This window comes from Berghia stephanieae, chromosome 9, assembly GCF_034508935.2.
Source record: "Berghia stephanieae isolate SIO BIC M18660-M18661 chromosome 9, UCSD_Bste_1.3, whole genome shotgun sequence".
Classification (NCBI taxonomy): Eukaryota; Metazoa; Mollusca; class Gastropoda; order Nudibranchia; family Aeolidiidae; genus Berghia; species Berghia stephanieae.
This window is the reverse complement of record NC_088368.1, coordinates 14846134-14871470: the sequence shown is the minus strand read 5'-3', so window position 1 is coordinate 14871470 and position 25337 is coordinate 14846134. Positions and strand designations below refer to the sequence as shown.

Genomic DNA, 25337 nt, shown 5'->3' with positions numbered 1-25337 from the left:
TACATAATTAATATTTTTCAATCCTACGACTTTTTTGTACCCGTGGAATGACATTCAACCTTTGAGCCTTCTACATTCTGGTTTGAAACGCGAGTCATTGGCGAAGACCCGTTGATCTCATCTTCTCACCACACTCGCCTAAAAGAGTCGATAACAGCTTTGTCTCTGTCAAAAAGTAAATTACAACATCGCCTAACAGGCGTCATGATGCGTCTTACATATTATAGATAGTATGCGCTGGGCTAAGAAGCTCACAATATGGCCATCCGGAAGTATGGCGGACCAACACCCAAAACTCTTGTAACCTTGAACGGTTATTGAGAATTACTACAAAGCGCGGGTGGTAAAAAACAATAACAAAGACCCAAGTGATGTCAACTTCATTCTATCTATAGCCTGTCTTGAATTTTTATCCTTTGTAAATAACTCTGCGCTTAATATAATAAAACTCAAGTTGATGTGGTTTTTTTTAAATATATGCATTTAGTTCGTTTTATTTAGTTTACATTTTAACTGGGGTAAGAAAAAGAAAGTTAAACATTTTTATAATTGTCACTATCACAATAATCGTACTGTTAGATTATGAAATGATAACAATTTCTACTATCAACGTATTTGCATGTTTACAAAAATTATACAAACATAACACAAATTGACTCATTTGGAAAAAAATCTCGACTGCACCCGTGATCGATCTTGGTCTCCTTTGCATGCGAAGCGAGTGCTCTACCAACTGAGCTATCGGGACCCCAGATATGGTTGTTCTGTTGGTAAAAAGAACTCTTATTCAATCTCACCAGGAAAAAAAAAACTAGACATACAACGAAATTGATGCGTTCAAGGAGAAGCCCACTCAAAAACACTAAAACACAAATCTACAAACTCAAACATCTTTAAGTATTCACTTGCAACTCGCACTATCTTCAAACGAGGATTATCAAACTACTTCAGCCCAAACACCAACAATGTCTGTCACATTCAACAACCCTCTCCATTCTCGAATACAAATTCCGAGAATTGAGTCGATTTCGAGTAACATTCAGATTCTTAGAAGTGGCAAAGTTTTTTTTCAATACAATTAGTGTTATTAAAAGATACATTAAAACTTATGTACCAAAATTATAACAGCATTCGTTATGGAAATGAGTAGACGATAATAATATAAAATATATAATAATAATAATAATAATAATAATAATAATAATAATAATAATAATAATAATAATAATAATAATAATAATAATAATAATAATAATAACAATGATAATGATACTACTACTACTACTACTACTACTACTACTACTACTACTACTACTACTACTACTACTACTACTACTACTACTACTACTACTACTACTACTACTACTACTACGACTACTGTTACTACTACTACTACTACTACTAAAAATAGTAGTAGTAGTAGTAGTAGTAGTAGTAGTAGTAGTAGTAGTAGTAGTAGTAGTAGTAGTAGTAGTAGTAGTAGTAGTAGTAGTAGTAGTAGTAGTAGCTGTTGTTATAGTAGTAGATAGATGATGATGATGATGACAACGATTATGATCATGATCTAAATAGACGGCACAATATAGATCTAAATTGCAATTCATAGAGAAAGAGACGTATCTACATGTTTTAGTGAAACTCAGAAACATTATTTTAAAAACTCCAATCTGTAACATTGGGTATTCATTTATGTGGAATGAACTCGAAAGATGCGCCTCAACGAGACGTCCCTCTAAAATTTAACCGACCGATTTTCTCAGACTACATCTACTGCAGTTTTTTTTTGAAAACGTCAGTTATCTTTATAAGTAAATCCATCCAAATTTTATAGAAAATCCTGAAACAAAAAAAAATTAGAAATTTTATACGGACTTAATCTTGGGTTAACTCAATCTCCTTGTGTCCACGGTACCTCTCTAGTGGAAAAACACAAGTGGCCCTGTAGTTATGCTGCTCTGTCTATGTCAAAATCTTCCTCTGCCTTGGAATGGGAGATTAGAATGTCTCTTCGTTATCATGCAGCAGGTTCCACGATTTTGTTAAATGAGCCCATTATGTTTCCTGGTGGACTATGACTGGTCATGAATACGTACATTCCCAATTGTTCTTTTTTGGCCATCTCCACTCTTATCTCACACAACTGATCCCGAGAAGTTCAGTGTTTAGTATTTGTTTAAGCCGATATATTAATATTTTGTTCAATACTGTTTAGAGTTCATGGGTTCAAGAACATTAGTATTCACATTTATGTCACTTTGATATTTAAAACAAACCCTTGAAAATTTGGGCTTTTCAAAAGAGATACGTCACTCTGATATGGGACGGCAGATTGGAAAGTCTTCAATGCTAAACAGCAGGTTCCACGTTCTGTGCAAAGGATTTCAGCATGTTTCTTGGTTGTCCGCAGTTGGTCGCGAATACGTACATTACCAGTTTTCATTTTTGGCCATTCTCACTCTATCTCGCTAGTAAATTTCTACAGAGCTGGGCCCTTAAACGTTCCGTATTCAAAATGTTATCATTTTAGAAGCTCAATCCTTTTACAGGCCACCGTTTATAATAATTTAGTATGCACAGTTACGTCAATTTGATAATTTAAAGAAAGCTTTAAAAATGTTGACTTTTAACCCTCTCCTTACCAACCATAGGAATATTATCGTCATATTCGTTACGATGCAACCAACAATTTAACCATTCTGATTTCTTTTGTGAATCACAAAATTTCAAGATTTAAAAAAATCAAAGCTATAAAAACTTGACACTAGGGTGTACAGCTTATTTTGCTGAAGAATATTATGTACTTGTTTCAGTAAGAAAATTATATTTTTGTGTTAGGTGGGCGTGAAGTTTTGGGGAAAGCTCTGAAAACGGCTAGTAGGGAGAGAGTTAAAGAGATCTGTCGCTCTGTCTTGGCCACGTAGATTGGAATGTCTCTTCAATATTATGCAGCAGGTTCCACGTTCTGCTCAAATGATCCCAGCATGTTTCCTGGAGGTGTGTAATTGGCCACGAATACGTAAATTCCCAAATTTTCATTTTTGGCCATCCCCACTCCCATCTCACTGGTAGATTTCCACACGACTTGAGTGAAATGACCTGAAATAGAATGATAGAACAAATTTAATCAAATCTCAAATTCAAGTTTTATACAACGTTTTCTAACAGTTTTGTCAGTTCAAAATCTCAAACTTGAGCTTCTATACTGATGCTATGCATTTAGATAAAATAATCACCTGTTACTCCCGCCAGATATATCGAAATAACACACGTACTTATATGTGACTTTTAACGTGTGTTGCCTGTTAGAGAGAAATTAATGAAGACTTATCACTGACTGCCGGTCTAATAAATAAAAAGGGCAATGTGACGTCATCTTCATTCATTCATTCCTCAGGGCAATATCTACTAATAGGTGCTCAAAATGCGCTTTGCAATAGCAAACTGCAACACTTAATACGTAGGGGTCATGGCTCTCGTAAAAAGAAAGCTTGAGTATTTGTTCACATCAAAACCTGAGTGTCACATCATATTATTATAAATTTGCAGTCAAGGAGATAATCCGTCTTCTTCCCCTCCATCCATCGCCTACTAAGAGTTCTGTAGAAATTTAATATAACCATTAAAACTAAAAAGTGTAATTATAATATAAGCACACCCGTTGCCATGGAGAATCCTTGTTTGTTGAAGTCGTACAGTTTGATCTCGTGATACCACATATTGGTTATCACCTCACCTATAGGATAAATAAATAAGATAAATTACCACATACTACTTGTATGTATAACAAAAATAAAGAAAGGTGGGGTGGGGGGGGGGGGGAGTAGAGAAAATCTTTTATTCGTGTAGATCAATATACCCATAATGTCCGGCTATAAATATAACTGTATGAAAAACCTATTTAACTCCAACCAGAAATAAGAAAAAAAGATATATTATAAAATCATTTAGAAAACTTATGGATGGATATTGTTTTCATTGTTTTTTCAGGGTCAATTATGAAAGAGGATTTAAATCTGGAAAGCGTGCGATCAAAATTAAGATAGTATTGAGCTATTAAGCTTTTAAAAACATCAAAAACTTGTGGATAATGCATCAACTTTATCCATATTTTTTCGATCCATTGAGGAGCCATTTCTGAAATGATGTCAGTGTTTGACTGACAATTTTAAGGATCTTAAATATTCAACAGAGAAAAAAATGACGAAACCAAATTTGTTTCCAACATTTTTTTTTTTTCAAAACAAATCTATATTCGTATCTTTGTGTGTCGACATGTATAAAAACGACAGTTTGGCGCAGCATCAGATTCACTGCTCTAAAAAGTCGTCAAAAGTTTAAAACAGCTTTGAAATAGATAGATGCGAGATTTATTAGAAACATTATAGAGTGAATGCTTTTATTCCCTTTTTTTTCTTATCTACAGTGGAATCCGCATAAAGTGGACACTCATAAAGTCAACATCTGCTTAAAATCAACATCGTATTTTGGTTCAAAATATGTTGTTTTTTTTTTTTAAATTGCGCTTTTATATAGAACATTATCCGCTAAAGGTGCTCAAAACGCTTTACAAAGGTCCCTGGCCAACAGCAACAATTAACATGTAGGACAGGACATGACTGACTGTTCTAGTGAGAATGGATAAAGTCAACCAATTTTTCAGGTCCGACGGTGTCGACTTTATCTGGATTCCACTTTCCGACAAAAATCCAGATTGACGCCGTGGGCCAAATATAATATTATTCGTGAAGTGTTCATTTTGTATTCAATCACCCCGTATAGTATAATAGAGAAAGACGACTTCAGTATACCAGTGTCGATGGCCAGATGGGAGTGTGCCGCCAAGTTTTCACCGGCTGTCCCTCCTTTGCTGTGTTCAAATTTGTCGGTCTTTCCCAAATGTTCCGCCCACTTTTGTGCCATTTCGTTCAAATCGTCACTTGAATCGAAACAAAAGAAAAAATATATAATTAATGACATAATGTAACAGAATAAATGTGTTGCATTATTGATAGAGGTCTTAAGTGAAAATGATGAAAATGATGAGGATGATTATGATGATGATGATGATGATGATGATGATGATGATGATGATGATGATGATGATGGTGCTGGTGGTGCAGGTGGTGCTGGTGGTGCTGGTGGTGCTGGTGGTGGGGACTTTTGATACTTGACTCATTCCCATCTCGATAAGAATAGGACATGAAAACATCTTATTAAGAACTTTCTGTCGACTGAAACAGTAAAGGTCTCCCTCCAGGATCCTAACCCTAATTTACTTATTTCCTTCTCAACTGTCCTTCTCCAAATTTCTTTTGGTCTTCCTCTCTTCCTCGTGCTGTCGGGTGTCCATGCTAGAGTCATACTGCTGGGAGAAAGGCTGTTGCTCGGCATTCTTCAGACCATCTCCATCTCCATCTTCCATGGTCCACAGTTTTACTTAGAGAAGGGACATTTACTCTATTCCTGATCTCCTCATTCGACGCTTTCGTTGACCATCTTATTTTGACCAGACTCTTCAAAGCTTTATGGCGAAGTGTATCAAATAACAATAATGACGAATATGACGACGATAACAACCGCGACGACCATCACAACATACTTACTTATGGACACTTATGGATTGTTTCCAGCACAGGTCCTTATAGGTCCTCTTCGCCGGACTCTATTTCTTCATTGTCTTTGTGATTTAAATTTTTTTCCGGTTTTACAATCTAAAGCGCATTTAAAATTGTACAAAACATTTTGTTCTCTCATGACAGTAAAGACGACATTGCCAAATCCCACACCTATAACTATAATAATATGAAAATACAAACCTACCTTAAAGTCAGAGGAGGAGCATTGTGTTTGGCTCTTTTTTCATTGTGGGCGTTTAAGCACGACTGTCTTAGTAAATCTATTGACGATATATCTCCACGTGTCTCTGGCCCGGACTTGTGAGAGTGGGGGTATGTGGTAAGGAAGGGGGGGGGGGGGGGTAGGGGGGGGGGGGTGGAGAAAACAAAATGGCGAGAAAATAAATACAACAGGGACATCAAAGGAGACAACACTAAACAAACACTTGGCAACGACAAGAAGTTTGTAAGTTAATTTAATCAACAGAAGGAACGAAATTGACGTCATTTAACTCTTTGTTATTGTTTCTAGACAGCCATTTTCATGAGTAGTTCTCACTAAATTCTAGCACATTCAGACTATAAACATTCAAAGTTACACATAGTTTTGTGTGTTGGTACGCCTTATTCGGCTGGTAGATGTAATGAGTATTTTGCCTAAACTCATAGCATCAATAGGTGTCAGATTATAGATAGAATGCGCTCGGCCAAGGAGTTCACAACATTGCCATCCGGAAGTAGAACGGACCAACACACAAACTCTGTGTAACCATGAACTTTTATAGTCTGGTTAATACAGTTTAGTGAGAACAACTCACAAACGCGGATGGCAATAACAATAACAAAGGCTTGAGTGACGTCATCTGCATACTATCTATACATAAATGTCTGACTGCAAATCCCATCTCGCCTCGGCATGGGACCAATAAGGGGAGGCAGTGGGTGGGTGCAAACAGACTACGCTATAGATAGAATGCTGATGACGTCACGCAATGACCTACTTTAGTTCCGGATGGCAAAAGAACTTGGCTGGCTTGTAAACATTGATGTGAAACAAGCTCTAGTCCAATTTTTAAAACGCGAAACGTGCCAAATAACTGCATAATCATCGGATGCACTAGAAGACAGGGTCGAGATGGAGTCAAAATGTTCAGGTTACCATCCATTAGGAAGACGAAGGACCCAAAAATAATAAATTTAACCCAGCGGAGACAGTTGCAGCGATCAGAAGAAAGGGATTTGGCGATGGCTCAAATCTAACTTGCAGCCACCGAGTTTGCAATGATCGTTTTGTTAAAGGTAAGAATTGATGGATAAATTAAAATCTTAAATATTATATATACGATATGAATTAATTTTAATTATTGTGAACAAAGCAAGTTTACTTCGCTCCATCATCATCATGTAGCCATTGTGGGCCATGGCCATAGCATGTCACGGAGTTGGCGGCAACCGACCAAGGTCCTTGCCTTAATTTCTGACGTTGCAAGTTTATGATTTAGTAAATATGTGTTTTATTCTTTTTCATGGAAGAGAAATCAAATCAAAAATTTCAAACTCGGTGGTCTAACAAAATCTACGGAGAGATTTTTCACCGATGTGACTTTTCTATGCGAAACTCCGAAGTTGGAGAAATCATCTGACTCATCTCAGACTCACTCAGATGTAATCTGTAGTCTGTAGGCGGTCTAGAAGGAATCATTTTAATTTTATGGTCCATACACGGTCCGGATGGATGATCTTTTATTTGTTGTGTTTAGTTATCAGATAGGACCATGAATATTTCATGCATTTCTCGTGCAACATACTCTAAATCAAAACCAAATGCCTCATTACCGATAGTGATAGGGCTACTTTCGTTTTCAAGATTTGGCTTTTATGAGATTAGGAAGTCTTTCACTGTTGTTCTGATCATTCATTTTATAATTATAATGTTCCAGTTTATAACTTATGCTTTGTCAAGATTAATATATTGTGCATTTTAAAAACATGTTCTCCATTTGAAGAAATATTAAAAGTAAGGTTGCGTTTTTCTTAAGTTTTTTTTTTCTGTTCCTCCGTTGGTGGTGTATTGTAAAGTAACACGAACAAACTGCTTTTCTACACCGCTGTTGGACATGTAAATGCTAGTTTTTGACAGAAGTTTAACACGCTGCTTAGTGATTGCCAGTGTCAGTTTATAATGATAGTAATGGTTATTTTTTTACTGACAAAATTAATATTATAATTATTATTATTTTAAATTTTAATCCAAAGAAAGAAACAATCGACCTCTATCAATCCACTAAAATGACTTTTCATAATTTTCATAGTTAGAAACTAATTTTAACTCAAGGTGAGGATTAGTTATAATGTTTCGTATAGTCATTGAATTAGGGCCTTCATATGGAATTTTTCCCAAATATGACAATAATAATAATAAAAAAATTTCAATTAAAAAAAATTGTCCTTTGGGATCCCGATACTTTAATTGCAGCTATGTGGTATAGTTATCACCGTCATTTTGGAAGGATTAGGGTTCCAGACCCGTTCTGAGCAGTTGAGTCATTGGGAAAGGAACTTTATTCACATTCTCTCACCATACTCAGGCATAAATTGGGTAACTGGCTTTTAACATAGGCCTGTAAATTTGCCGGCATTTCTGGCAATTTCGATCTGCCGGAACAAAAAATTAATTAAAATACTTTTTCATTTTGTTTAACAGCCTATTGAATTGGTAAAATTCTAAGAAAATATTCTGGGAAATGGGGATGTTTGCTCATGTTATTGAAAAAGCTTCAGCTGGAGGATTTTCAGGCAAGTTTTCAGGGGGCAGATGCAGGCCTGTTAAACAGCATTGTCTCTTTCCGGAAAAAATGTAATATCGCCTAACAAGCGTCATGTCTCGACCTGCATGTAAAGTCTTGCTGTTAATAATAATAATAATGGTATAGATTTATAGTGCGCCAAACTCATCTGGAATGAAAGCATCTTTGAACCACTGTACTTCCAATTCATTTGCAGAATTTCTCTGCCAACCGTTATCCTCTGGTTTTGGAATGCTAGGATTCTGGCACACTGCATTCCTCCAAATGAGAGTTTGAAAGTTGGCTCTTGATATGTGCAGTGTCAATACTTGACTACAAGGAGGCATCTGACACAGATCAATTCCACCACTGCATGAGATGGTACCTTTCTTTCCTTTGAAACGCTGGCGAACTATGTCATACCTCACTTTGTTGACACTTGTGCATGAGGTTTTGCCATACAGCTTGCACACAAATGACTCTAACATGAGACAGTCATTACTCGAAACAGCTGCTGATGTTCCAAATCTGGAGAACAGAATTCTAAGATCTTCCTCTTTTTGAAGAAATTTTAGAGCTTTCAGCTTTCAGCTTTCCTTGCCCAGCAAAGCAACTTGTTGTGTCACAGCCTGTGAATGCATGGACACCAAGTAATGCATCACACATCTGTTTAGACAAAGTCTTTGCTATCTGAGAGACATTGATTTGTCGCCTGTTGTTGCCACAGCCAGTATAAAAAATCAGGGTCTTTCCAATTGTCTCTGAGAATGAAAGGAGAAGTAAGAAGACATCCGTGTCTGGTGATCTGACAACAATTGTTTCACAGTTTGGTTGGCGGGAAGCATATTGACAGTGCAGTATAATTCGTGTGTCTGCCTCTTCCTGTGATGAGTAGAGATCTAGACAAGGTACAGCTGTGGTAAATTCATCCGTGTCACTGTAAAGTAAGGTGCATCTCTCTCTTCACAGACAAAGAAGATTTCCCTGTTTCTCAGTTTCTTTGCATATTCGTTACTTTCCCATTCCTTGAGGAGAAACCTGATAAGAGATCTTTTGTTATCAACGCAGCTGAGAAATGATTTCCAACGTCTGGGCACTGTTGTTGCAGATCCTCTTAACAAGTATGCATTATCTTCAGAAGATCCTCTCCTCAATCTCTCACAACCTTTGATTGAATCTTCTATGTAAGTATCAGTCACAAAGTGCACACAAGCTGCTTGTGGTAAGGAGGAAAATGTAAGTTTGGCTACTTCACCAAATGTATTTGGGATTGCTGACAGAGTTTGTAACAGTGCATTGCCATCAACAATGTAAACGGTGTTTGTTTGTTTTTTTGCATAATCCTCGAACATTAATGAATTGTCAGGCGTGAGCTTGTGCAACAGAGTTGCTTTGTTGGTCTTCAGAGGTAAACCATCTGATGAAGCCAGCGACCATGGAGTAGGTGTTAGAGGATATTGAAGAACTTTTTGAAGATCAACACTGTGCTCTTGGGACAAAACAAGAAGCTGGCCAAATAAATTTCTTTGTACCTTGATTTTGACCACGTTCATGTCTTTTTTCACTGTTACCACTTTCCTCAATAATGCAAATGTCTTGGTCTTGTTCCTTTCTAATGGCTTGTGAAATTCTACAGTCTTTTCCTTCAGTCTGTTTTCAACAAAACTTTCAAACAATCTTTTTCCTGTTTTTTCCACGGCTAGCAGGTCATCAGCAACATCCTCTTGCATTTTCATTCCTGAAGCTAGACTGACCAGACCATCTTCAACTTCAAAGGGATTGATAAATGCTGAAAATGCCTGGAGGATCTTTTGCACTCGCTTTTCACTTTGTCTTTTTTCTGCAAGGTTCAATTCTTTGTGGGTGTCTATATCTATACAGTTGTTGTTGCTGATCATTCTTTGGGTTGCTGATACATATTCTGCTCGATTGTGTCTTGTTACACTCCAACGGTAATAGCTTGGAAGACTCTTGCTGAACCCAACAATACCTCCTTTTGTCTTTGCATGTTTGTTTATTGTTTGTCCAATGGTCATATCAACTGCTATTCTTCCAGCAGGCGTCCTTGACACTTGACACTAAATCCATTATCTTGTAACATTTCTTCTGCCCCTGGGTGGGAATGAATCAGGTTGGCTAGTGACACAAAATATACACTGATATACTTGGCATAATTATGGTGATTCATGGTAAAAAGCAGTGGGCACAGTTCTTTTAAACAAGATATATGAAGAAGAAAGTTGTTTGTCTTTGTAGCTCGCAGAAACTGGAGGAGAAGCCAAACTCTGTCCATGTATTGGATCCAGTATTGTGCAGTTTTTCCGTACTTTCCTGAGCGGACACTCTCTTTGAAGGCTTCATACTGGGAAAATAACTCAGCATACACAGTTGACTGGAGAATTTTATTAGCTGTATGGCTTGAAATTCCTTCGGTGAATTCCTTTATGTAAGACATGAGGTCTTTACTGAGTTTTGAATCCGTGTCCTGCTCAAATTTTGCAAGCAGAAGCCTCTCTAGAGCCTCCAAAACAGACACATGCACTCATATAGCCCTGTTGTAGTTCTTTCCACTCATAACCCTATCCATAGAACCATGTGCACATAGCCCTGCTTCAGTCACAATTTCTTCAAAACCAGATCCACTTTGGAGCTTTCCCAGGGCACCAAGATATGAAATTATGGTGTGAAAGACACCCAGGTGAATAATGACTGTTTTGTAAAGCTGTGGGTTTTGCCAGACAATATCGTAAGCTTTCTTTGCTACAGCAAGGTCAAATGTTACAAATGTATATGTGTTATATGCCCATTAATCATGCCTGAATTGTGCTAGTACAAAATTCCTCTTGTTTATTTATCACTGAAAGGAAGCAAATACACTGTAATATATATTTTTTTCATATTATAGAGAAAATGGCTATCAAAGATTTAAAAACGCTATATGGCTTTGTAAAATATTTTATGACATGAGGCAAAAAATAATAAATGACAATAAAATTCCACTATTTATTGCATTTGAAGCAATTTTAGGGTGATAAACAATCATTTTATGCACAAAAATGAGTTCACGAAAAATTGCACCCGATGACCTTTCAAGGGCCATAACTCCTGTAAATGATACTTGAAAAAACTGTAACACCCTGATTAATTTGTGTTATATGTCCCTGAAGCATGCCTGAATTGTGCTAGTGCAAAATCCCTCTTGTTTATTCATCCTGAAGGGAAACAAGTACACTGTAATAGATTTTTTTTTCAAATTATAGAGAAAATGGCTATCAAAGATTTTAAAACGCTATATGGCTTTGTAAAATATTTTATGATATGAGGCAAAAAATGAGAAATTACAATAAAATTCCATTATTGATTGTATGTGAAACAATTTTAAGGTGATAAACAACCATTTTATGCACAAAAACGATTTCACAAAAAATTGCACCTAATGACCTTTCAAGGGCCGTAACTCTCGTAAATGACACTTGAAAAAACGGTAACACCCGGATTAATACTCAAGATATATTGCTGTTTCAGAAAAACCATGTGGCGAAAACTCCCCCAGGGGGGGGGGAGGGTTTCGCCCACTGGCCCATGCACTAAACATCCCTTCATCAGGAGGGCTCTGGGCGCAAAACATAGATTAACTTAATCATGAAGCCCTAACACAGTACACGAACAACGCTAATTATACACATAAATAAAAGAAAGCCTGTCGGAATAAGAATGTCTTCAATCGACGCTTGAATTTCTCTAGTGAAGAAGTGTTGGCTATAAACCCCTTGCAAAGCGCTTTGAACAAATTTTCATTTCATGGAAATTGCACTATATAATTGTTCTACCCTTGTTCTAATTTGACAAAGCTTGATGTAAATTTAACGGAAAGCTTAAGGATTGTAAAAAAAAAAAAATTTAAAAATTGAGCTTTATATTATAGCGCAATATCCACTAAATGTGCTCAAAGCGCTGTACAAGGGGTCCCTGGTCAACAGCAACATTTAACATGTAGAACGGGACATGACGCCTTTTAGGCGACACTACAATTTTTCGGACAAAGAAAATGCTGTAAACGGCCAGGTATTCATTTTACACCTGAGTACGGTGAGAGAATGTGAATAAAGAGCCTTTTCCAAGGACTCAACTATGCGTCGAGCGCGAGGCTCGAACCCATGACCTTCCGATCCAAAATCGAGTGTCATACCACTAGACCACATAGCCACACAAGGACCAGGACCAGATTGTAATAGGCAAGAAATGACGTAATATATTTCAACAATCAATTTTTTTGCCTTTACAGGAAGGCCAGCATCACTGCTTGATGAAACTGATCCTGATTGGGTTCCAACGTTAAAGCTTGGACATGGGGCAGAGAAAAAAACAGACCATTACTCATGTCTTAAAGATAGGAACAAACGCAATGACTGCAGGCAGCAACGGCTCTAGTTGAACAATCAACAATTGGAGAAACTAGCTCAATCATTGACCATGTAAATGTAAGTGTATTGATTGTATCTGCTTAAAACAATATTTATGTAGGCATGATATCTCTTCCTACATGTTAATGTTTCTGTTGGCTTGGGACATCTTGTAAAGTGCTTTGGGTGGATATTGCATGCGCTATATAAAAATAAAAGCAGATCTCACTCTCAGGAAATTTAATAGGTCCAAATCAAGCAATTTTTTGGGGGTAAAAAGTGAGATTAGCAACGTTTGTGCCGTTCATTACACTTTAAGGTCATTGCATTGCCAGTTGAAAGGAAGTTGAATAGAGAGTGAAAAGATTGTAGATCTATGCACATAACAATAGACAAAGGGCACAAAATCATATTTCATATTGTAAAGTTAAGACACAAATCTATGACTATGAGGAATGTAATAAGACAAAGGGGAATAGAGCACATATCAAGTGACTTCATTTGCTCATAAGGTATGTAAGGAATGCCTGTCTGGTGAGCCAGTAATGAAGTCAAAAGTTTGTCCAAATTGTTGGTGCAAGAACTGACATCAAGAGAAGTTTTTTTTCAAATAACCAGACTGTACAAAAGCTTACATGGTTGAGTTTTAAGACTTTTAACTTCAGAGATAATAAATAACTGAACAAAAACCATCACTTCATTTGAATCAAAAGCTTTGTCTTTATTATGTTGATTAATTTTGTTTTATTGAATGAATGGGCAATGACAATTAATAAAAGAGGAAGATCCATTAAATTTGAGGGAAATGAAATGAATACTATTGTGAGCATGTCCTTCTATGCTATGGATAGGTTGCCTTTTAGGATAGTTCATACAAAATTAGAAAATCCTGAAGGTTTTTGTCTTTGACTATAGCGTTACAAATTTTAAAAATATAGATTCTCTTTATTCACCTCTAGGGAAATTTTGTCTTTGGAGTCTATTCTAAAGGGAGACTGAAATAACCCAGCCATTGCCGCAACACAGCGCCACAAACTGAGCTAGGGCTGAGGTGACTTGCTCAAGGCCACACAACGTAGTGACAAAGTGTTCTTATGATGAGATAGATAGAATTAAATGAGTTCACCCATATTGATTTATTCCTCAATTATTAAGATCTGGGAGGAAATGTTTTATTAACCTTAGCTAAATGAATATATTAATATTATAGTCTACATGTTATTTTTAATTGTCATTTCATTGTGGTAAAAGGCAATCTGCACAAATCAGCAGAATGACCAATCAAAAGTTTTTTTACAGAAGCATGTACCTATTCCCTATGTACGTATGTACAAAATACACACGCTGGCAACAAATTAAATAAAAAAAATTAATAAATTATATGGCATAAAAGAAAAAACAAACATTCCCAGAAATGTAAAATATTATGGGCTAAGTTTGTCCATTTTTATTGGTTATAGCTAGCGGTACCTACAAGAAGTTGATGGTTAGGTGCAGCGCTTGTAACACTCAATGGAATTTCCTGTGTAGAGAAAACATATATGTGTGTTTTTTGTATACTGATGTAGGAAATACAGTTCTTATTTTTTTTTCTTTTTTTGGCGAAGGCCAATAATTGCCCGAACATTACAGTACAGCAGATTTTCTGAGCATACATAGTTTGATTCCACAGGCGATAGAATTACATTTAGTTTTTAAAATATTTGCGTGTTACTTGTAGAGTTTGTAAATAAATAGTTTTAGAATTTTTAGGTTTGCCAGTAATTTTGTGCTCGATGATAAATATTTAACATTTGCTGTATGGAGCAATGGTGATCCACAACTCTATTTTTTTAAAAGAATAGATTTCCACATAAATATGCCAAACCATTTTGGAATTCATCATAAGGTTCAGGCACTATTGGCATTTGAAGTTGAAGTCAAAGAAAAACTTAAAAAAAAAATTATTTTGACCTGTAAAATGAATGACTTGCGTATTTGAGGAAATGGGGCTTAAGTTTTCTTTGTTTTCAAACATATTAAAATATTAAAATTAAAATTCCCAGTGACACGATAGACGCCAGAGGTGGTAGGTCAATAATGTACTATTTGCTCTATGTATTAACTTAATCTTGGTATTTCTTTTACAGGATTGTGAAGACAGACATTTCAGGTTCCCATCTTGATGCTGAGCAGAAAGCACTTGTCGACACACGGAGTCCACTATAACCCAATTTTTGGGAATGGCGAACCTGAAACGAAAAGAAAGCAGTCAGACTTTTTATTTATTCTTTTCCAATAATGCTTGATTTTATATACCTTTGTAATCCTTTTCATTCTTTTCATTAGACTAATACATGTGTTAAACATTTTTACTTTTGCCCGAAATGTTTGTGAAAAAATTGTACTAGTTGTAGTATTACTTCTGTTACCATTATTATATAGCAATGACTATGAAAAATGTTTTTTTTCTCTTTTTGAAGAAAATTTTTGTCTAAAATCCAAGCCCTATCTCCACTGAGTAAAAATGTTTTTGAATTTTGAAAATCCATTCATAAATAAACAAGTTATACAGTTTTAAAGGTGTCATTTATTTGGATGACCCGCAAAGAGGAAAAAAACGCGAAAATATGGGACGCTTTTTCGGCATTTTTTTTTTTCGACCTTTGGTTGTATCTTGCGTAATAAGTGGATTAAAAGATTGAAACTTGAAGAGCAAATTAGGATGGTGTTTTGTAAAATATGGGAAAAGTACTCGTCATATTCATATGAAATTTTACAACCAAAAAGAAGAAATGTTCATGTATTACCTTCTCAGCGACAAAACCTCCACGCCCGGTAGTTTTAGAAATATTTTACTCCAAAGAGTAAAAATCTATTTTTAACGGTCTTCTGGTAATCGCACGAGTTTTGTCGCTTGACATAATCTAAAATGACCTTTTTTCTAACAGTGTGCCAACTTTCAGTTATATTCATAGATAAACAGCGTCGAAATTAATTTTTTTAAATAGCATATTCGAAACGGCTTCGTCCCATAGTTTGACGCGAATTCGGGCACTTCGTGAGCGAAAAAGAGGCCTAAAGATTTGTGCGGGATAGTCATTGCTATATTATATGTTCTGCAATAATATTCAAAACCTAATAATATTTTTGAATTGGCAAATAAATAGAAATCCATTGTATATTTAAACATGAAGTTGGAGCACAATAAAGAAAATAAAGTACTGTAATGACTTTTTTTAAAAATTTGTTTTATCCGTTGCTTTTGTAATTTGATGGTGAATGCTTGACTGAGTTCTCATTTTTCTACCCTGGGTGTGGGGTCATTGACCTTCCATTGTGGGCAAGGTCATTATTGCTTTCTTCACCCCCCTATGTCTGTATTCCTTTTTCAGGTAGCTTTCTATCTTTGTTTTGGAATAAGATTACATGCTTTTTTTCCCTGTCCTTAGATGAGAGAGTGACAAATGGATGTAAATTTATTTTGTAAATTTATAATCAACATTTTATAAACAATAGACTGGGTGGGGTCTTTGACTTCCCATGGTGGCAAGAGGGCATGCTGTGTCCTCTATCCCTTATATTGTTTTCCAAGTTTCTTTATGTCCTTGTCTTGGAATGAGATTACTTGGTTTTGTCCTTTCCCTTGCCGGAGTCATTGGCTGAGAGAGAAACAGTCAAATGAATATTGTTGGTTTTGGGAAAAAAAAAAAATTTTGTCTTGTAAATCAGTTCGCGTAAAATTTTTTTATTATATTATATATATATGTGTATATATAATATGGGGGGGCGAAGTGGCCGAGTGGTTAAGGCAGTGCACTGTGATCCGGATGTCCCAGGTTCGAGCCCCGCTTCAGGCACTTTCGTTTTTTTTTCCTTGAGCAAGATTATTAACCCCCAATTTGCTCACTTGGACAACATGGGTGATTCCTGTTGACATCAGACATCTTGTTTGATGAGTTATCTATATTCCTTCGTGGAATGCCTAGGCGACGATATCTTATGATATCGCTGCGCAAAAGGCATAACGTAACTTAATATAATATAATAAAAAAATAATACGTGAACGTTTGAGTGTATTCCTCTTAGGGGGGACCTGTGCTTGTGTCAGGATGAGACTTTTGGGTGTTATCAGACTTAGTACACTGATAGCATTCTCTTGGAATCTACATTTGTTCCTCTTTGTCTTACTTTTCTTGTGTGCTTTTAATTGTAAATCTGGAAATTTTTACAATCCCATTTTATTCCTTTTTACTGGTGCTGAAATGTGTCGCAAGTGCAGTAAAACCCTTAAATCAAACATAAACATTTGAGTGTATTCCGTCTCTGGATGGAACTGTTAGGCGATCTCAAAACTAAGCACATTAATAACTTTGATCTACTTCTGCTCTTTATTTGATCCAAGCCCATTTTTCTTACAATTATTTCGCAACAGCTTTTAATTGTGCTGAAAATGACCTAATAGTGTCGCAAGCACCAAAAGTAGTCCATCAGAACCATTAGGTCTATAGAGCCAGATTTCATCCCAGTTTCTATAGTGTGAAAATAACTTGTTACCCTTCAAATAGGGCGCTTTTCTATTGCCAAATTACTGCTGGGTGTACAAAAATAAAAGAAAGGGGAGGGGGTGGGGTCTTAATTTCATCTAGGATATATCTCGGTCTCTTTGATTGTGAAATGGGTGCTCTACCAACTGAGTTAACGGGACTGCCATGAGTCGAAAAACCATTTAAACGTTTATGTCCGAACACACTGACAAGGGGGTTACCTTAGCAGCTAGTACCACTTTCCCACAGCTAGGAGGCTTAAACCATTTTACATCCGTCACCCATCCATTGTAGGCCTGATTATAAGTAGTCAGTCCCCTGTAAGCCTGAAAAAAAAATTGTGGCAATGGTGGTAATATTATTCACACTTAGTTAACAACAGTGAATTAAATTTGCTGTGAAATGTGGAGTACTCATCTGAAAGGTTATTAGAATTACCTTAGCAGCTAGTACCACTTTCCCACAGCTAGGAGGCTTAAACCATTTTACATCCGTCACCGATCCATTGTAGGCCTGATTATAAGTAGTCAGTCCCCTGTAAGCCTGAAAAAAAAATTGTGGCAATGGTGGTAATATTATTCACACTTAGTTAACAACAGTGAATTAAATTTGCTGTGAAATGTGGAGTACTCATCTGAAAGGTTATTAGAATTATTCAGAGAGACACAATTCTATAACTCAACATCAGCCGTGGGGCTAAAAATTATATAGTTGGGGGATTGAGTAAAATATCGAATAAAAAAGTAGTCATTCAATGGAGCAAGTTTAACCTGGTTTGAAAAGCGCGAAACGGACCATAGCAATTGCTACCCTTTAGATAGGACTCTAGTCTATGTCAAAGTACTTTCCGCTAGATCTAACAGACTCAGCTACCCAATCACTGCTGGATTGACAAGGGGAGTGGGATTAGAAAAAAAATATTCACTCGGGATCAAGCTCAGTCCCTTGGAATGGGGTGGGGCTTTTAAAACAGTCTTATGTGCATGATGTTTTGTTACTGTATTAATCAGTTTGATTTGGACGCGGGACCACATTGATTTCATAGTCATTGCCTGCCCTGGTGTTTTTAATTTAAATTATTATTTATAATCTTTTGTGAATTCGGAGGAATTCATCACCTTAAAGGCAAAATAGTTGAAATTTGAATGTAACCACAAAGACTCATTGATCCACTACTTAGACTGACTTAACTTAGACTAAACTTACTAAGACTAAGACTAAGATGATCACGACTCGTGAAGCAGGTCATATCATATTAATATTCCCGTGTCAGGTTCGACATATCTGTCTTCTGTGATTTTTTGAGAATAAATCTTACAATTAGCCGTGAATGGTGTAACATAGTATAGGTATAGCATAGGGAAACGATTAAATAATACAGACTTACCGTGAAATGTGTAGACCGTGTAGACAGAAACTTGTGGTCGTGACGAGGTAGTTCGCTACATCAAACGATGAGACTGGCTGTAGTTCCTAAAGATTATGGCACCAGTCGTGTTCACAAATGGCATAGGGGTCTACATCATTAACGGGAATTTAAAAAAATATATATATTTATGTCTAGAACCAGAAAAATATGGAAGATTATCGACAGAAACTAATATTTTACTATTCTACGCCATTGTCTTCCATTGCTTTCTGCCAGCCGGAAGTAAACTTCCACTCCGATCAGCTGTTTAACCGCATACTATCTATAGAGCCTGCCTAACCCCATGTTATATCATTTGGGAAATGTCCACCTGTCCCTGATGTACACATTGCGCAAAGAACTCAGATTTACAGAGCATAAAAAAAAAAATAAAATTGAGCTTTTATATAGCTCGATATCTACTAAATGTGCTAAAAGCGCTTTACAAAGGTCCCTGTCTAATAGCAACACGTAATATGTAGAACGAGATATAATACCTGTTAGGCGATATTGCATTTTTTTCTTCAGACAGAGACAACGCTGTTGACGGCCGTGTACTCATTTTACACCTGAGTACGGTGAGATAATGCGAATAAAGAGTCTTTTCCAAGGACTCAAATATGCGCCGAGCGAGGCTCGAACCCAGGACCTTACGATCCAAAAGCGAGTGTCATACAACAAGATCACATAGCCGTACTACAGAGCATCTGGTTGAGCTTTGCATTGTGACGATGCTATCGGTCGGTTTCGCGATTGTACACGAATGTGGCAACGAATTAGCCATCTGGATAGAACGTTATGTAGTGTGAGACGAAGCCATCAGGCATTAGAAGCTGCAACCTCAGATACAGGCCGTTTAGCATGAATATGGCACATGTAGACGGACATTTTGTTTCTTAAAACTCAAATGAATTGACTCAAACCAAATGTGTGTATATAGAAAGTTCACCTACCGTATTTTTGGTTGGTTTAGATAAAGGCTTTTTCTTTTCTTCTGTGTCGGCATCTTGACTCTGAAATACAGAAAATATTCCTTTCTTTAAGTCAATCATTGTTTGTTTTATGCTATTCTTTATTTGCCATTTGTTGTGTTACGTCGTGTTCAATTAGAATGCGCACCAAAGATAGAGTACTTGCACAATCTTCGCACAACTCGTGACATATTGGGCCAAATCCCGATCTGCAGACATGATTAAATTAGAATGACAATTGGTGGGAGTTCCATAGGGAAGGGACAAATCTGGACATATTGTTTTGAAGTCCATTAATTAGTCTTTATAGTATTGGCTTTCCTTGAACTGAGAGTTTGAGGATCTGTTAACTCACATTGTGTAATTGAAGTACTCTCAACCGACGTTTAATATAGGGAATGAGATTAGCGGAAGAATAGCGTCCCTTGATTGGACGCCACCCATAGTCTGTGACTTCACCGGCGGAAAAGTTATTAGAGAGAGAACATCATGTTGGTTGTGTGCATGCGTCTCTCGTCCTTGTTCTGCGAGGTCTGTCATCCGAACGCAATTATGGGCCTAGTTTAACATTGTGGTAATGGACTATATTTTGTATCATTTTTTAAAAAGATTTTCATTACAACTATGACAATGAGCTCATATTAGATTGGGTTATCACACCTGCAAATACTCGTAAGTGCACGTGACTCTCAACTCTACGTGCACACATTTACGAGTTCAAGTTCAAGTTCAACGTCTTTATCTGCAAAAGGCGGATTGCCCATCACTGCAGATTTTATACAATTATGTGGTGACTTTCTTCATTATTGTTTTATTGAGTTGAAAGATAAATGTTTAATAGTTGACCAAATTTGTTGTTGTTGGTAATATCTAATGTAAATGTTGCTGCTCGAAGCTCGAAGAAATAAATAACAATGTGAAATTGAATGTAAGATTCAATTTAATTACAAAAACAGATAGAATGACGTTTCGGGTTTCCCCTTTATCAACAAACAGGATGAATGAAACACTACAGACGAAGGAGATGATGTGGTAGTGGCGTTGTTAAGATGAATTATTATTTTAAGTTATTCGTCCATTCTATCTGTTTACGTAATTAAATTAAAGCTTACATTCGATTTCATATTGTTATTTTTTTTTGGTAATATCTAGGATTTCTGGTGGGAGAGTGTTCCATTCCTCGATGGTTCTTGGGAAGAAACTGGTAAGAGTCTGGTAACCGAACGTATTGCGAGTTCGATTTAACATTGTTGTAATGGTCAATATTTTGCGCGGTTGAGGGCACATCCAATACAATAATGAGCCCATAACAAGTTGGGTTATCAGACCTGCAAGAAGGTAAACATTGTCTCAATCAAACACAACTTTGTCCATTACAACATTATTAAAACAAGTATCTATATAACTCTGGTCAGTTATCAGACCTGCAAACATGTGTTTTTGTCAATATAATTTACAATAAGAACACTTTTTACTGGGGCGGATATATAACATCTTTAGTCATATCGTGCCCCTCCGGGAAAAAACAACATTTGCACCTTTCACAAAACTAATAAAAAAGTTGATAAATTTTAATTTGTATAACATAAAAGTAACAAATTAGTATATTATTAGAATATGTTCCTCTTTCTTTACAATTTTTATGTCAAGATGCGGCTTAGTCGTCTTTGGGGGTCTCAATAGCTCAGTTGGTAGAGCACTCATTTCACACACAAAGGGACCAAGATCGATCGCGGGTTGACAACAGTCGAGATTTTTTTTCCGCCCCCCCCCCCCCCCCCCCGCCCCCCATCCATTCAGCAGTAAATGGGTAGTTGGGTCTGTTAAATCTGGCGGAAAGTACTTTGCGATAGACTAGCGTCCTATCAAATGGGTATCAAGCAATTGCTATTGTCCTATTCACGCTGTAGAAAACAGCATAAACTCCGGCTCCTATGGACCTAAAGGCTCTGAAGTACTACTTCTTAGTAGTCTTTAGGGGATGGCATTCGCTTTTGGATAGGAAGGTCCTCGGTTCGGGTTCCTCTCTGGGTGGCGGAAAGTCGAACCTTGGGAAAAACTCTTTTTTCACATTCTCTCACCTCAGTCAGGTGTATAACCAGTACCTGGATGTCTCTGTCAAAAAAAAACAAAAAAACAACAACAATAAAAAAACAACAACAAAACAAACAAATCAAACAAAAACAAACAAAAAACAGAGAAAAAAAAAAAAAAAAAAAAGAAAGTGAAAAATATTGGGATAACACCGCACATAATTACAAGGAGAAATGTCTCGTCTTCAATGTTTATTGTTGTTGTTGGCTATGGAGCCCTTATTAAGCGCTTTGAGCTCAGTTACTGGATATTGCGCAATATAAAACATCACATTTATTTATATTGTTTGTTTGTTCTTTTATTTATTGCTTATTTATTATTATTATTATTATTATTATTATTATTATTATTATTATTATTATTATTATTATTATTATTATTATTATTATTATTATTATTATTATTATTATTATTATTATTATTATTATTATCATTCTTACGATTATTATTACTATTATTATTATTATTATTATTATTATTATTATTATTATTATTATTATTATTATTATTATTATTATTATCATTACTATTACATCTACTACTACTACTACTACTACTACTACTACTACTACTAATACTACTACTACTACTACTACTACTACTACTACTACTACTACTACTACTACTACTACTACTACTACTACTACTATTACTACTACTACTACTACTACTACTACTACTACTACTACTACTACTACTACTACTACTACTACTACTACTACTATTATTATTATTATTATTATTATTATTATTATTATTATTATTATTATTATTATTTTTATTATATGATCTGTTGGAGTGACTGTTGGCTGTCACAGTAACGATTATTCACATTTATTTTATTAAAGTTTTATTTTAGCAAGAACTGAATTCATCTCACTCCAGTTATATTTCTGTAGGCTTAGAAAAACGTTACCGTCTAATATTAGATCATCTTTTCTTTAATAGCCTTCTCTTTGAATTCATTTCAAATTAGTGAATACTTTTGTTCTACCTTCTGTCACGTAGCCACTTATTATAAAAGCTGATCGATCTAATCTTCTTCACTCACTTCTCTCAATAACCTATGCCCTGACGGCCATACTATTCCACTCCTCATATTATCTATATTTCCGAGATTTATATCTTACTCTCGGGACTTTGTGGAGCACTTCACTAATTTTGATTTCCGCCACCAAGACGCCGGAGCTTCCTTTGTCACCTTTGCCAGTTCAATCACTGTCAAGAATTTATCAAGCCTGGGCCCTTCGGAGGAATAACTGCAACTACTCTCAAAACTGGAAGTGGGACCCCACAAGTCCGCCTGCAATATCTAACATTATCATCATCTCATCAAAATCGCATAAGATACGTAATATCATTATACATATTCCCATTTGTAACTGTGATCACCATTCATTTATCAAAATACTCATTTAATTAAATTTCATCTTTCTATTCATATCATCTTAATCAATTATCGTCATTTGTTCTTTATTTTTAAAAGTAACTAGTAATTTCTGGGGGCCTTATTCTTCTCATCTTTATTTTATGCATGTAGTCGAGTTAGCTCTTAAGCACTCATTTAGACCATCAAAGTAACATAAAGTTACAACGTAAGGGAGAATAATATTTTGACCTTTTAAAAAAATGTTCACGGCTAAAATTTCTAATTGATTTGCTATGCCCAGATACTAACGGGTCATGGGCATTTAAAGGCCTTGGCCTATTTTAGCACATTGAAATTCATATCCTCATCATATCATATTTATTTATTTATTTTATTTTTTTTTTGGCTTTGTTTTTGTTTGGCTTTTTAAAGTGTTTTTTATTTATTTTTTTATTTTTTATTTTTGTTGTTTTCACTTACCGCTCCGCATCCCATTTCGCCACAATGGATATCCCGTTCGTTGCCACTCTAGCTTGACTCGTATGTAAGTAGTTAAGTCTCCGAGAAAACAATTTATTAGTAACACGTAAAAAGTTAAAAATAATCCGAACCAAGTTTTACTAATTGAGAAAAATATCCAGAGAACTTTTCTTTCAAGAAGCCAGTAGAAGAAAAATTTTAAATATGTACCAGTAGATTCATATTGTTATTTTTAAATAACAATAATAAAATGGAGTATAAACTTCACTTCAATTTACAAAGACAGGTGATATGGACGTTGCGAGTTTCCCCTTGGTCAATAAAGCACGATGAATGAGACAATAAGCTCTACGAATCGAGTCACCATAGAATACCAAATGACTAGAGATCAAAAATTGACTACGGTTTTCAACAGCGAATCTCCAACATTTGAATAAGAAAACTGTTCAGCCAAGCTGTCCGAATCATTCAAAGGTCAACGGTGAATTTCCCCACCAGGGTGCTGAAATTACAATAAAATAGTGTAAGCAATCAAATTAGGCTAGTACAGAAAACATTGAATGGTGCCGATAAAAATTTTCCGAATTAGCTCGTCACGCATGGCTAGACGCACAGGCTACATTATATCAATAAAGTGTCTTGATCTGAGTCCAAATTCGATCTAAGATTACTGATTGGTCATGGTCAATCCAATCAGGTAAGTAATAGGTCATCGAAGTGTTTGATCGATCTTTTAGGTTTAAATCCTTCTCAGGGTTGGAGTGGACTCCACTAAAAGAGTAGTGACAGTCACAGCCATACAATCGGGGGGGGGGGGGGGGGGGGGGGGGGGGGGGTTCTGCTCTCTTCTTTTTGTCGTTATTAATTGTTATGTGGTCTTGTGGTATGACAACGGAAGGTCCTGGATTCGAGCCTCGTTCGGCGCATATCTGAGTCCTTGGAAAAGGCTCTTTACTCACATTCTCTCACCGTCCTCAGTTGTTAAATGAGTACCTGGCCGATAACAGCATTGTCTCTGTCCGAAAAAATTGTAATATCGCCTAACAAGCGTCATGTCCCGTCCTACATATTAAGTGTTGTTGTTGACCAGGGACTCCTTGAGCACGTTTAGTGGATATTGCGCTATATAAAAACTCAATTTTTTTGGTCGTTATAAATAATTCAATATTTGGGCAAAACCTGTCATGTATCGCCTACCTATGAAAGGGTTAAAAACCAATACGTAAGTGTAGCGTCCACAGTATGAATCCCGATTGTTCAGTTGGTGGAGCGCTTGCCTCGCGAGCAAAACCACTGATATCGACCCCGGGTGCATTTGAGATTCTTTTCTGACCAACTAACGCACTTTCCAATCTTACCCGACGGAACTACTCTCTGGTCTTTAAATATGTACGGCTATGTGGTCTTGTGGTATGACACTCGCTTTCGGATCGGAAGGTCCTGGGTTCGAGCCTGGCGCTCGGCGCATAGTTGAGACCTCGGAAAAGGCTCTTTACTCACTTTCTCTCACCGTACTCAGGCCGTTAACAGCGTTGTCTTTGTCCGAAAAATTGTAATATCGCCTAACAGGCGGCATGTCCCGTCCTACATGTTAAATGTTGCTGTTGACCTAGGACCCCTTGTAAAGCGCTTTGAGCACATTTAGTGGATATTTCGCTATATAAAGCTCAACTTGTATACTTTTT

The 25337-nt window shown here is 36.3% G+C and overlaps 2 protein-coding genes across 3 annotated transcripts; both read right to left on the bottom strand.

Annotated features, from left to right (window-relative positions):
- Positions 1 to 1506: 1506 nt before the first annotated feature.
- LOC144979748 (Golgi-associated plant pathogenesis-related protein 1-like) lies at positions 1507 to 24170 on the bottom strand. Of its 2 annotated transcripts, XM_078926726.1 has the most exons (6): positions 23653 to 24170; positions 19692 to 19751; positions 5821 to 5933; positions 4809 to 4936; positions 3656 to 3733; positions 1507 to 3096 (listed from the first exon to the last, which is right to left on the bottom strand). In XM_078926726.1, the coding sequence occupies exons 1-6, from the start codon at positions 23665 to 23667 to the stop codon at positions 2942 to 2944; spliced, it is 549 nt and encodes a 182-aa protein (XP_078782852.1). In that variant the 5' UTR covers positions 23668 to 24170; the 3' UTR covers positions 1507 to 2941. The 2 variants fall into 2 exon arrangements, with proteins under 2 accessions (XP_078782852.1, XP_078782850.1); XM_078926724.1 differs by lacking the exon at positions 23653 to 24170 and having other exon boundaries at positions 19692 to 19831.
- On the bottom strand, positions 13501 to 19044 carry LOC144980181 (uncharacterized). The gene is made up of 5 exons (XM_078927754.1): positions 19040 to 19044; positions 18718 to 18772; positions 17769 to 17873; positions 17552 to 17656; positions 13501 to 15035 (listed from the first exon to the last, which is right to left on the bottom strand). Exons 1-5 carry the CDS (start codon positions 19042 to 19044, stop codon positions 14928 to 14930), a joined length of 378 nt encoding a protein of 125 aa, XP_078783880.1. The 3' UTR covers positions 13501 to 14927.
- Positions 24171 to 25337: the final 1167 nt, after the last annotated feature.